The sequence below is a fragment of the Rhinatrema bivittatum genome, chromosome 5 (genome assembly GCF_901001135.1).
Source record: "Rhinatrema bivittatum chromosome 5, aRhiBiv1.1, whole genome shotgun sequence".
NCBI classification, from domain to species: Eukaryota; Metazoa; Chordata; class Amphibia; order Gymnophiona; family Rhinatrematidae; genus Rhinatrema; species Rhinatrema bivittatum.
In genome coordinates, this window is record NC_042619.1 from 99406510 (window position 1) to 99421313 (window position 14804).

The 14804-nt window shown below is 43.2% G+C and overlaps 1 protein-coding gene across 3 annotated transcripts in view; it reads left to right on the forward strand.

Annotated features, from left to right (window-relative positions):
- Window positions 1-14804, forward strand: part of B3GLCT (beta 3-glucosyltransferase) — a 196331-nt gene that overhangs the window by 100006 nt on the left and 81521 nt on the right. For all 3 annotated transcript variants that reach the window (XM_029602651.1, XM_029602652.1, XM_029602653.1), the window contains one exon: window positions 13778-13909. In XM_029602651.1, coding sequence (XP_029458511.1) covers window positions 13778-13909 — 132 coding nt within the window. The remainder of the gene's footprint in view (window positions 1-13777; window positions 13910-14804) is intronic.

The following is a 14804-nucleotide window of genomic DNA, read 5'->3' on the forward strand; positions in this document are numbered from 1 at the left end:
AATGCATACGTTTTAAATATGTGGGGAGGGAAGAGAAGGGGGAGTGAATGTTGTAAGGTTTGTCTAGGGCATCTAATACCCTTGTATCAGCCCTAAGAGAGAGCAGTCACACACACAGACTTCCACCATTCACCAACCTCTCACACCCCCAGGGAACAGATGCTGGAGAAGGGTGGGAGGCAGGCAATAGGGAATGACCCAGGGAGTGGGGCGGCCAAAGGCTATTACGCCCTATTAAACATTTCTCCTGCGTCTCCTAGTGTGGACGCCGAAGACTGAGAACCAAAAAATAACAGGCCCAAAAACTGAGTGGTTAGAGCAGTGGGCTGCAAACATGGGAAGCCAGGGTTCAAATCTTATTGCCATTCCTTGTGACCTTTGGCAAGTCACTTCACCCTCCATTGCCTTCCCTTTGCCTTGGCCCTCAGTGAATTCATCTGCACTGGGCCATGGGGGGGGGGGGGGGGGGGGGGGGCGGGGGCATTTCATCCTTCGCCTCAGGCAGTAGCTTGCCTTGAGCCGCCCCTGCATCAGGCCGAAGGACAACATGTGATATTGGAGATGGTGTCTCCCTACAATGAATCTATTTCCTGTGAGCTGTAAAGATCTTATGGGTGTAATCATCCTTCAGATCTAGAGAGCATAGCCAGTCCCTTTTTCTAGAAAGAGAATCACGGTACTGTGGGAAACCATTTTAAACTTTTCTCTTACCAGATACTTGTTCAATGCTCTAATATCTAAGATGGGGTGGAGTTCCCCTGTACACTTTGGGTCAGGGAATACGTGGGGTAGATTCCCTGCCCTCTTTCCCCTTTGGTATGGATTCAACTGCTTTTGCCTTCAAGCGGGAGGAGAGTTCCTTTCCTATTTTCTAATGCTGAGAAGCTGCCTAAGAGCTTCTTGGTGGGTGATTTGGAGAGATACCCAGTTGGTGCAATCTGTGTCCTCTTTTGATTATGTTGAGAGGCCAAGTGTCTGAGGTTATTATAGGCCAACTGTTTACATTAAACTTCAGCTTCCCCCAATCTCTGTCATGGTTCCCTGTACGTACCAGGATCAGTCCAGGACACCTGGGTTGTGACTCTGCACCAGTAGATGGAGACAGATTAAAACTTGTGGGCGGAGCCATATATGCCCCTGTGCCAGTCACAGCCCCTCAGTCTTACTCTGTCTCCAGTAGATGGTGCAGGTCCGGTCACAGCCCTGCCTGACCTGATTCTGGTGGTTAGTCAGGTTTGATTTTGGCTTAGTTTTTGTTAGGCCTAGTTGTTTTATGCCAAATTGGGTTTTGTTCTAATTCTTAGTCCCGGGTGCCCTGCCTCCCAGGGGGGTTGAGAGGTCCTGAGGGGACTACCCTCCCCCGGTTGAGGCTGCTGCCAACTTCATCCCAGGTTTTGGCTGGGATGTAGGCTGTTGCTTTTGGGCCCTCTGGAATGAGATCAAGGTCCCTGTTGCTTGTGGGAATGAGGGGTTAGAGGGACGTGTCTTCTCTGAGGGTAGGAATGCCTCTTCTGCACCCCATTCTGATACCTCCTAGAGGAGGTTGGGTCTGTCATGGCAAAGAAGAGGGTCTGAAGTGTTGCACAATGGTCTTTTATTTGAGCCAGTCTTTCCTTGACCTTTTCTCCAAAGAGATTATCTCCATTGCATGGTACATCAGCAAGCCTATCCTGAACATCCTGTCATAAGTCTGAGTCCTCAGCCATGTAAATCTACAGGTGCCAATACCTATTGCAGAACTTCTCAATGCCAACTCAAAAACATCAAAAGTTCATCAGACCATGTGTTTTCTGCAGTCCTCCATTAGTGACTCAAGGGTGTCATATTGCTTTTGAGGGAACTGCTCTGATAACACCTTGAAGTTTTTCAGAAGGCCTCATGTGCTGACACATGAGGTAGGAGGCTATGCGGGCATTAAGCATTGCTCTCTGACAAAAGTGCAAGAATTCCTCTCTGGGGACACAGAGGAGTGGGTTCTGGACCTATTGGCCCTCTTGAGGGTGGATTCACTCACCATTGGCCAATGTGCAAACTGCTGCTTTTTGAATCTAAGAGCCTTCTGGAACTGTATGTTGCATCTGCCTTCCATTATGGAAAGAAAGACTAGACCCTCTCCCCAACCCCCAACCAGAGAAAGTGGGGAGGTGGGTATCAAGGATGTCAAAAACTGGTCCCAGGCTTAGGCTGCGACTGCTGCTGCTGCTGGGACTTTGGCTGACACCTTTTTCTCTGCCAACCTCTAGCAGGCAACTGCAGTTGCTGAAGAATGGGAGGAGCTGGATGATGTTGAAGAGGCAGAAGGGTTGGGTGAGTAATAGTTTAATGTGTGAAGGGTGTTAGAAATGTAATTCATCTTTGGAAGAAGGGACATTTGTAGGAAAAGTACTGATGTCAGGCTGGAGCCAGTTGGTTCTTTGCCACCGCTGATAAATGTAGGTGGGATTGGTGCTCCTTAATAGGAGCCACTGTCTTCTGTACCCTATTGCCAAACAAGTTGTCCCCTGTACAGAATACATCTCCCAGACAATTGTGCACATTTCACAAAAGCTACTTGCCTGCAACTATGCAAGCCTTCAAGCTTCTATGGAAGCAGCCAAAGTCCTGGCTATGGCGACAAAAGCTTTGTACCTGAAGTTCAGTTGTCCTGAGTTTGCTGGTTCCTTCAAAGCTTTTGTCTCCACTTCTTCCTCTTCTGATTCATGAAAGGACTTCCCTGAAGGAGGTGAATCTACCACTGCCAGTTTGTTGGAAGTCCCCGAAGAGAGGCATGCACCCCTGAGGGACTTTGGGCAGCCCCACTATATGGGGAAAATCCCATCATTTTGGACAGGAGAGGTTCCTATCTCTCTCTCCAATCTTCAGGATTTAATACAAAGAAAGTCTTCACCAGCTACAACAGCTGGGCTCCCACTGGTTAAGGGACCCTCTTTGCTGGATTTAGAGGAGAAAGATCCTCTTTAGAAACCCAGATCGGCTTGCTCTCATGAAGAGCTGCTGGTATTTGTATTTTATAAAATTTTCTGATCGCTTATGTCTAAGCCTTAAGCGATTAACAAGATAACATGCATAAAATGATTATATATTCTTGTACTAGAACATAGTACAAATAATACAACAATAATACATATTGCTGAATTTTAATACAAAAGGAAAAGGCAATCTCTTGTCAAAATAGGATGTTTCAGACTGGAACTTGCATACCAGAATGTAAGATCAGTCAAAATAGGTTACGCATAAGCTAAACCCAGCAAGAATAGCTTAAGGAGAATTTTAAAAGTCTTTGTACATTCCATTAGTCTCAATGCCACTGTTTCCTCTAAGCTGCATGTGTGCACAGCTGCGCACAACTTTTTTCACAGCCATGCACAGCTTTTAGCCCTTCGCACAGAGATCGGATCCGGCAGAGATAAATCAAACCCTTGCCCTATCCGATCAGTGGCATTACACCTTCTTACATGTCCTTCCAGGCAGCAGGAGTCGCGTTTATCCCGATGTCATCTATTGCTGCCGCAGGGCCAGTCTTGCAGCTCTTACCATGAGATCAGCCCTGCGACAGCAGGAGATGACATTCAGATAAAAGCGATTCCTGCAGTCATCCCCCGCCCACACACTCAACTCAGCAGGCCACTGCAGAGTCTGTCCCATGGTGGCTGAAGAGAGAGAGAGAGAGAGCAAGAGAAGACGTGGAGGCAGCCAGTGGACCCCATTCCACTGGCAGCTGAAGACCGTGTGTGTGTGGCTGCGTGAGAACCTAGGTAATGGGGTGGTGACTGCCTGTGTGTGTAGGTGACTGTGTGTGTGTGTGTGTGTGTGTGTGAGAGTAGAGCCAGGCTGTGGGTTTGTGTGTGAGTGTGTGTGTGTGTGTGAGGGGTGGGGTGGGTGGGTGAGAGGCTGTGTGTGTGACTAGATGAGATCCTGTGGGTGGGGGTATATGTGTGACTACCTGTGTGCAGGTGCCTACCTCTGTGGGTGGGTGAGATCCTGGGTGTATGTTTGTGGGTGGGTAAGAGACCTTGTATGTGGAGGTGGAGTATGAGAGCCTGGCAGTGTGTGAGAGAGGCTGTGTGTGTGGAGGTGGGGTTTGAAAGCTTGTGTTGGAGTGTGTGACTGGGTGAGAGCCTGAGTGTGTGTGTGTGACTGGGTGAGAGGCTGTGTGTGGAGATGTGTGTGTGTGTGTGAGGGGTGGGGTGGGTGGGTGAGAGGCTGTGTGTGTGACTAGATGAGATCCTGTGGGTGGGGGTATATGTGTGACTACCTGTGTGCAGGTGCCTACCTCTGTGGGTGGGTGAGATCCTGGGTGTATGTTTGTGGGTGGGTAAGAGACCTTGTATGTGGAGGTGGAGTATGAGAGCCTGTCAGTGTGTGAGAGAGGCTGTGTGTGTGGAGGTGGGGTTTGAAAGCTTGTGTTGGAGTGTGTGACTGGGTGAGAGCCTGAGTGTGTGTGTGTGACTGGGTGAGAGGCTGTGTGTGGAGATGTGTGTGTGTGTGTGTGTGTGTGACTGCCAGTGTGTGGGTATGGTTGGAGGGAGGAGGGGAAGAAGATAGGTAGAGAAAGAAAACAACAGAAAGGGAACATGGAGAAAAAAAAGCCTGGGACCAACTGATTAGAAAAATACGATCAGACAACAAAGTTTAAAAATAAAAACAAATTTGAATTTTTAGTGATTTGCATATGTTATCTTTGAGAATGTGCATTACATATTTTTATTTTGTTCTTTCTTCAGTATTCAACTGTTCAGAGTCTGGTTTCTTGGCCTTTCCATTTTATTTTTGTCTGCATGTTTCTATTTCTAATTTATAGTCCCTTATTCTGTATTAGGTAAGGGTCTGTCTATATTTTGCATGTGTAACTGAGATGCAGTATTTCTGCTGGCATGTAGTTTTCTGTATGGCTTTGTTCTATCCTCAGTAGGTGGTATGTTAGTGTTCTAGGGCATGTATAATATTTGAATTGCTGCCATATCATAGATAAGGCTATTGCTGTATGAGTCCTGAGAGGTTTGTATTACTTCTCAAAGTGTTTGGCAGTGAAGGGTTTGCAGTTATTAAGATGAGTGTGTATGTGGAAGAGGAGGGGAATTGAGTGTGTGTACATGTACATGAGAGTCTGGGGAGTGAATGAGAGGAATGAGAGAGTGTGTATATGTTGGTGAGAATGAGCATATGTATGTGTGAAAGAGTATAAGAGTGAATATACAACTGTATTAGTGTATGTGTATATGGGAATGTTTGTGTGCATGCTGCTCCAATGTTCCGTCTAAGGCTTGGGTTGCTATGAGCATAAAATTGTTAGGCTTTTTGCATCAAAGAAAGTAGTACTTCCAGGGTCATGAGATAAACTATTTTTGCACACAGCAACCCAATTATTAGAAGAACATTGCTCTTGGCTTCAAGAATCATGATCCGTATGGAAGGTGCAGTTACAGAGAATGCACAGTCTCTAGTCACAGATAGACATGCTAGTCTTACTGAGGTTACATCAAGTAGGCCTCTCTACTGATAATGAAGAGCATTGAGGAGGAACTTGGAAGTTATATCTGCTGCAGAAGGGGTGGCTCCAAGATGTTTCTCGTTTGCATCGGCACCTCCTACTGAATGCTGCCATATTTCATAGCTAGCAACAGTAACACCATATCCTGCACCATAGCACTACTCTCTTTAGCAGTGGGACTCTTGGGCTTATATGTTAAGGCACTCTGCTTTGATGAAATTGAAGACACTTTGACCTGTTGCGCCAAAAGGGTTGACTATACCCTAGAATGCATGTTCTGTGATGATACAGATGGCACCCTGGTTGGCGTCGGGTGTAGTCAAAACAGATAGCTCGGCGCCATGGAAGTCTCTGGTCCATGAAGGATGATGGCACATTAGTCAATTATGATATCTCCCATCTTGATGTCTATGAAGGGCCCATTGTGATGGAATCCTGCACCACGTGTTGACTTTTTTTTCTTCGGCGGCAAGGGATGGGAACCCTCAAGCGATATAGGTGCTCTTCTCAGTGCTGTGCCTTTGCCTGCGCTGCACCACGAGCTTCCACATATGTGACAGATCCACAGTCGGGTGCCATGGAGGGAGCTTTTCCATGCTTGAGAGGGAAGGATTCTGCCTTGACTTTTTGTACCAAGAGTCTGATGAACCGCCTTCCTGCAAGAGGAGTGGCTTTGCTGCTCAGGCTCATGCTAAGGCTTCAGGTTTTAGCCACTGGCAACTTCCTCAGCACTTCTATGGACATATGGTGCCCAGAAATGCAGATCTTAAAATCGCTAACTGTGATTTTTTTGGCCTTTGGCTTTCCACAACTTTTTTTTTTTTTTTTTAGAACTGAAAAATGTATTGAGGGACCACCGAGACAGCAGCAAAAATAGAAAGATGCAACAAAACAGATAAGGCAAATAAGGCCAAAAATAAAAAAAAACCGAAGAAAGAGTCTGGGACCACATCCATGTGGTAGCTTGGACGAAGACAGGCTGAGGGAATCACTAGGTAGTGTGCGCATGCAGGAACTCTCACACATTCTCAGTAAAACATATTTGAAGATCGGCTATTTGCATAGCATATCAAAGTTTCAGCCTCAATTTATATTAAAATTAGTGTCTCATGCTGAAGGATCTGAATATGTATACCCTGGAAGAGAGGAGGTGCAGGGAAGATATGATGCAGACCTTCAGACCACGGACTGCTAACACATATCCTCTCTACTGCTCATTGGGATTCTCTCTACTCAGCTACGGGAGTGTGTTTAACATCTGCCAGTCTGTCTTTCCTACAGTGCCTTATTGGACATCTGCATCGGGGCCTTACATCACCATTGTGGGATGGGTCTCCCTCACCAAGGATTACAGACTGCTACCAGCTAACCTGCTCTCTACTGCCACCTCTGGTCCTCATCCTAGCTGTACAATAAAAGAAACTATCTCTGTGTCTGTGCTATTGAGTCTAGCCCGGTGCATCAGTCTCCCTACGGGGCTCCTCCCCGTAGAAGATAACATCACTGTTGCCCCTGAGAACCCACCAAACACCTCGATATCATAACACAGATTCAAAAAGGAATGGGATAAACACTGTGGATCCCTAAAGGCTAGAGTTGGAAATATGGAAAAGGATACATGGGAGTAACCAGCATGGAGCAGCAGCTACTACCTTTAGCAGGAGGTCTGGGGAGTACTACCCTTAGCTAATTAGCTATATGATTTTGATGCAACTGTAGCATTGCTCTCTGCTTCGAGGCAGGGGGAAATGGGGAATTGGATTCATATGACAATCAATACTGGGCCCTGACTTTTACAGTCCAGGGTACTGATATGCAGTTATTAGGAAAAAAGCACAGGACTGCTTCTATGGACAAGTCCAAAATCAAAGCACATGCAAGCAACAGCATTGTCTGATTTATCAGGAAAGACTGCTCACCCTTTAAAAATATTGCTAGCTGTAACTTTGTTATGAGTTTGACAGTTGCTTGGTTTTGATTTTTAATATTACTACTCTTAACAGAAACATGGAGGTCATCTGTACAGAGCGCCAGTTACTACCCTTAAGAAGCTTGCTGGGCAGATTGGATGGACCATTTGGTCTTTTTCTGCCGTCATTACTGTGTTACTATGTTATAATTATAATATAGCCCTAAGGTTAGAACCCAACCTTATTAACTTCAAAAAAAAGCTGAAGACCTGCCTCTTCAAACAAGCCTACCACTAACTCGTTAACCCCTGCAGAATGATCAATATGCTCCTCTCATATATCCTCACCAATGTATATAGTGTTAAATTAACATTTCCTTCAATAGCTTATTACTGTTTTGTTCCTGCATTACCTCCTCCTTCTTTGTCCTACTTGTATCCCTCCTTTTACCTCCTAGTTACATGAAGTGTTATAATGTAATTTCCTACTTTAGTTCTGTTGTTATAATGTAAACCGATATGTGAAAACGAATGTCGGATTATAAAAGAGTTAAATAAATAAATGAATAAATATAACATTGACGCTTTTATGTAACTTCAGCTAGTACTCCTGTGATATACACAGATACGTTGAGATATGTTTAATATATTTTGGGATTTTATTGTGGAACTACTGTGTTTTTTAAAAATATTTTCATTTTAAGTGCACCTTAAATAAGTATTCTGTATTCTGGGAATTAAATAGCAAAACTTTCTAAGTTTAACAATATAAAAGCACAATTTTACATATGCAGTTTTTCTAAGGGCTCATTTCTGCCAGGTATACTATCATCCACCTGGCCAAAATGATCAGACAGATGATGAAATGCTAAGAGAAATCAGGGAAGTTAACCAGTTTGGCAGTGTAGTAATAATGGGAGATTTTAATTACCAACCAGGAAAAGTGCAGATAAACAATCTTTGTTATAAACTTGTTGGTCCCTCCCGATGCAGCCTCCGGCGAAACACGGGACCGTGTCGGGGGACTATTGTAAACAGTTTTCATTTGAAATCTAATGCAGTGGAGTTGCCGCAATAAAGCCTTATACTTGATCTGCACCACAGAACTGTTTGAAAGATATTTTGATTGGGACTTGAATCTTGTTTATCTGTACTTTTCCTGGTTGGACTTTCCTTGAAGTGCAGTGTCTGCTCGTCTCCTCTTTAGATTTTAATTACCCCAATATTGACTGGGTAAATATAACATCAGTAGATGCTAGAGACATAAAGTTCCTGGATGGAATAATGACTGCTTCATGGAGCAATTGAATCATGAACCAACGAGAGAGGGAGCTATTAAATCTTAGTGGAATGAAGAATTTGGTGAGAGAGGTAATGGTGGTGGGGCCACTTGGCAACAGTGATCATAAAATGATAAAATTTGAACTAATGACTGGAAAGGAGACAATATGTAAATCTACAGCTCTAACACTAAATTTTCAAAAGGGAAACATTGATAAAATGAAAAGTGCAGCTGCAAAGGTTAAAAGAGTACAACAGGTGTGGACATTGGCCTTGGAGGGAACGGGGAAAATCATCGGGGCTCCCCTTGGGCTCGGCGTGCACAAGTGTGCACCCCCTTGCTCGCGTCGGGTAGCACGCACAAATGTAAAATTTAAAATCGGCCCCTTAGTGTTTGGGAACTTGCCAGGTAGTTGTAGCCTGGATTGGTCACTGTTGGAAACAGGATGCTGGGCTTGATGGACCCTTGGTCTGACCCAGTATGGCAATTTCTTATGTTCTAATGTTCTTAACACACTACTTTATTTTTAGAAGTCCCTGTGAAAATTACCTTCACAAAGTCTGTTAGAGTTATGGATTTCACAAAATGTTTAAATATGATCAATTTTAGTAAATACTACTAATTGACCCTATTCATAGTGGTTTTCTCCCTTTATGTATCTGAAGTAAAAAGCAGTAATGAATAAGGCCCAAAATTATTGTCAGGGCTGTAATCATAAATTTAGATGATGCCAGCATGAGCACTATAAAATGGCATTCATTATACAGTAACAAATCTAATGTATCACTTAAAAATACAATGAAATTCCACTATAGTAATTTTAGAAAAAAACTATTGAACAAGCTGCTTAAAACGGTAATACACACTGTATGCACATACTTTTATGCTCATAAGGAAGAGGCGTTCTAGGGCATGGAGTTTGAGCAGGGTTGAGACTACACACATGCTTTTTTTATTCTAAAAAGCATGCATATAAATTCTCTTGGCTAATAGCTGCTGTGCATGCAGTTTTGCCGGAATCATTTTCAAATGGACTTGTGTGTGTAAATTTGCTTTGAAAATTGATGTTACTTATACACATATTTGCCTACTAACTTACATGCAATTAAAAAAAATTACCCCCTGTAAGTCTAGTACATTGGGAGGATAACTTTAAAACAGCTGTGTCCATACCACATAGACATATATATGGGCGCATGGTAGGCTCCTATATTTTATAACCTGTGCGTATAAAATAGATGCAAATGTACCCAGCAGTCTGCATGTCTATGTAAAAAAAACGTGTGAATACATATTGCACTTGTCTGGATAAGTTCCGATTTATCCAATTATGTAGCAGCTTTGCAGCTACTTAGCCAGATAAGTCTTAAAAGCACTACTTAATCCTCCTAAGTCAGACAACTGGATAAGTCTTAAGTAATGCTACTTATCCAGATAAGTAGCTCTATTTGAGACTTATCAGTCTGTTTGACTTAGCCGGATAAATAGCACTTTTAAGACTTATCAGGCCAAATAGCGGCAAAGCCGGAACTTGTCCAGATGAGTGGCACGCAACTACTGTATCCATGAATTTTACTTCTAATTTTAAAAATATACGCATAGCGATTTTACTTGCATAATCTACATGTATTTACCTCCCAATAAATTGGGTTTTATGCATGAAAGTTGAGAGATTTTCTAACATGCAAGTGGCAATGACATTTCTGGTGTTACCAATTAATCTACCGGTTCACCCACTCCATCTGCAAGTTATCGAAATCCTCCTGGCTCTTCAGCCTAAATACTCCCCATTTCACCCAGACCCCCCCCCCCCCACACACACCTAGTCAATATTTCACTTTTAAGATGTTTATGATCACTGACTCCAGATAAAGAGCAGGTGTAAATATACACCAATAAGGTGCCAAATCTGTTGTGCGCCCCGCCCACGCATGGGCCTGCTCACCTCGCTAGCTCCTCTGCAGGACACAGATCGGCCTCCCCAGCAGCAGCCGCAAGCACCTCTAGTCCTCAGTGTCCTGCGACGGCGGTCGCCAGGCTTTCCACTGCGCACCAGGCCACATGCCGGTGTTCGGCGTCTCCTGTGGTGTTGGCCACGCCCCTATGCGCGCGCGCTGACTGCCCGGCCTCTTGTAGGGCCAGGGGCGGGTCCTAGCTCTGCAGCGTGCCCTGATTGATGGAAAGAAATAAGGAAGTCTCTGCCTTGGCAATCGGGTCGGAATTGTATTATGTTCTGGCTTGCCTCTGCGTTCATAGTCTTGTTCCAGTCTTGTTCCAGCCTTGTTCCAGTGTCCTACTGTTCCAGCGTCCTTCTGTTCCTTTGTCTATCTGCCTGTCTTTCCAGGTAGTACCCTCGGACTGCCTCTCTGGTACTGACCTCGGCCTGCTCCTTGACCATTCTGTCCGCTGCCTGCATCCTGACCTCTGCCTGCCTTGTGACCTCGTCTGACCTCCGGAACCTGACCTCTGCCTTGTTGACTACTCCTCGGACTGATCCTCGGATTCTGACCTCGGCTGCCATTGACCACGTCTCCTGATTCTGGCTCTGTCCCTTGCCTTGTCATTGCCTACGCTGTTTGGGCCTTCCTTGCCTTTCCAGGCCAACAGCGTGAAGTCCGACCGCGCTCCCTTGCTGATCGTGGGCACCCCTCTCTACTACCACTCCGGGAGACCCTGTGAGGCCCACCTAAGTCCAAGCGGCCCGGGTCCCTATGGGTTCCACCCAGGGGGACCTCGGGCTTCCAGTGGTGAAGCTCATCCTAGCCTTTGTCTCCTCCTGTGCTCCGCCCCCTGGGGGCAGGTGCTTCCTGGTTCCTACCAGGGAGCCATTCTCCACTGCTCCAGGACAAGGGTCCACCTCCAAGCGCAACAAAATCTATATGCATAAATCTCTTATAAAATAGCATCTTACGCGTGTAAATGTTGGCCCTGCCCAGGAATGCCTCTGGACTGCCCCTGTTCTACACGTGTAGATTTACTTGCACAGCCTTAATTATGCATGTACGTTGTAGGTTTCTAAAACGGCATATATGCGAGTATATACTATTTACTAGCGTATATGCTGATTTTTACATGCACAAACTTTTGAAAGTTAAACGTTAAGAGCCCAGTTTTCTAACATAGCACTTAGAGTTGATGTCTGCATGTACAAAGTACACATGAACTTCAGCCATAATTTTCAAAGTGGACCTATGTGCATTAAGCCTGCTTTGAAAATTTGTGGGTATGTGCAAATCCTTGCGCAGCACACACATGCGCACATTTACGCCATCGTGCTTTTGATTTTAGAAAGTCCGCATGTAAATAGTTTCCCCTGCCCTAACTCCGCCCCGGGAATGCCTCTTTCAAGTATGCTTAATGGTACAAGTGAAATTGCTTCCGCACGTATTTTTACATGTACAACCACCAGAGTCATTTTCAAATGGCTTATAAATACATGTAAAATGGCTTTTTACATACATATGTGCTTTTGAAAACTCATTCCTAACTGTGGCTAATGTAGGATTGAAGTATTAATAATAGAGTACAAAGATTCTATTTTCTGGAACATTTTCTCATGGGATATTTTGTCATTTCAATATAGCAAATAACATATTTTCAGGAGATATTTTATTCTCTTTACAACCCAGGTGTTTGCAACCCAAATAACCAAAGACATTTTATGCCTTTTTTTCTTGCAGTAAAATGTTAAACCACAATAACATATCTCTAAGCAGTGTGAAGGAAGGATGAATGATTTTTTTGTAACTTGAATCCTGAGATACAATTAAATCTCCTATGTGTACTTGAATATAGCTTATTTGTTACAGCATAGAATTGTTGAAAGTATTACATATCCTGACTTGAAGGAAATTGAATTTGTGTAGGAATGATACCTAAAATTGAAGAAAAATTACTTTTTACCATTAAATGTATGGATCTAGGCCAAAACTGAAAAAGAATGAAAAAAAAAATCAGCAGAGAATTATTAACCATAGCAGCTAACAGAGTTTCTCAATTCACTCCTACTGAGAAATTAGTTCATAACATTGGAATTCCTATACATTGAGAACAAGAACATCTTATTGACAAAAGCTAATACGTAATCTGTCATTTTAGTTCCAGTTTACGATAGTGTCCTGGGGGTAGGGATAATCCTGGGGGCAGGTGCAGGGCCCAGGATGATTCAGCCCCAGTGGGCTCCCCCTCTCCCCACTCCTCCCACGATCAGTGAGAGGGTTCACTGTATCTTTTGGGTCTGGCCTGGTGCAAATGTCTTCATGCTCAGGCTGTTGTAGCTCCTGCTCCACCGCTGTTCTCAAAAAGTGAGAAGCGATGTTAGACATTGAGGGACAGAGCTACCATGGTAGTTTGGGATCCCCTATCTACCCACCCAAACATGGCTGTGCTCAGGGGTGATGGTGGGGACTGAACTTAAACCAACTTATTGCATGTTTTACAGTTGTAGTTTCGTTTAGGAAAAGAGCACTCATACAGATTGCTCTACAATTCTTTCTTTCTTGTTATTGGGATGTGTGTCCCAAACAAGTTATTGTTAGTTAGTTAAGGAGAACTAGAAATTAGCTAAAGGACTAAAATTGATAGCAGCACATTTGTTTTTCCAACATGCTACCTACCTTATGCATCCTTTTATGCAGAGGCTTCTGAACTTTGTAGTCTATGAGGCTCATCAAGTTAGGCTGGCATCACTGAAAAGAAACCTTCAAGCTGTGAAACATCTGATATGACACCTCCCAGTTTTTACACCCTGTTAATTGTATTTCTGTTTCTCTCAAGTTTCTTGTAAACCGATATGATGTTCTTACGAATACCGGTCTATAAAAGTCTTTAAATAAATAAATAAATAAATTAAATAAAATAAAGATCCTGAGACAAAACTGTTAATAAAATTGAATGCTCAAAATCTTTAAATCATAACGGCTGTTCTGTAGCAAAGGCTGCATCCATTAGGTTCCAAGGGATCAAATACTGGGAAGCTTTGAAAAATAAAACAAATTGCAGAGCTTTGATTCTTTTTTTCTTTCTTCAGTGGGGTACAAATTTTTGTATGTTGTAAAAGCCTTTTAATTTTACTCATTCTTTTTTTTCATGGTAGATTGCACTATATATTTTGGAGAAAGGTAATGGTCATCAACTTACTCCAGTACCAGAGTTTTGCACAGTTGATGCAACCTCAGTCAAGGCAGCACATTGTGCTACAACTTTCAATTCTTCCCTACCTCTTTGTGTAAGTATCTTTTTGTTTGTGCGTTTCACCTGGAGCATTTTCTCACACACTAGAAAGAGATGTATAAAAATGAATATAAAGAGAGGTCAATATTTAAAGATGTCTGAATACAACTTATCTGGGTATAATCAGCAACTGAGCCGTTGAATATACCCGGATAAGTTTTATCAGGTTAATTTTAGACCTACTTGATAGCAGGTCTAACTTATCCGGCTAACTTAACCAGGTAAGTCCAAATACTGGCACTTAGGCTAAGTTAGTTGGATAAGTAGTTCATCCACTTAATCGGATAAATACTTAGCCACATAAGAACTTGTACAGCTAAATGTCATACAACTAAATGTCAGTTGCTAAGTGCGGCTGAATATTGAAACAACATCACTTAGCTGGATAAGTCCATACTTATCTGGATAAGTGGTGCTGAATATCGACTTCAGAATGCCATGGATCTCAGAAGAAACATGCCTACATTGTGGTATGCTGCCAGTATAGATATTACCAACTTGGTTATTTTCCAAAATGACTGAATATATTTTGGTTCCAAATATTTATTAATTATTATTGAGATCTTGATCTCTTGGGTCTGTCCTTGATTGTTGACTTTTACTTTGTTTTATCAGCACATCAATAGCCTACCCATAATGTTCAGAGCTCCAAGATATATGAATTACATCAACCTTATGGACTCCACATCTCCAGCATTTAGGTGAAGCAGAGATAAATACTATGGACCATTTATCGGAGTAAAATGTGACTTGTGTATTCTGTTAAAATACATTGTTATTGAAGAAAGATTAAATAGATTGGGGTTGATATTCAACCAGCAAATAGCTGGATAAGTAGGACTTATCCAGCAATCTTGTGGATGCTTAATATGCGCTTAAGTTCGGTGGCT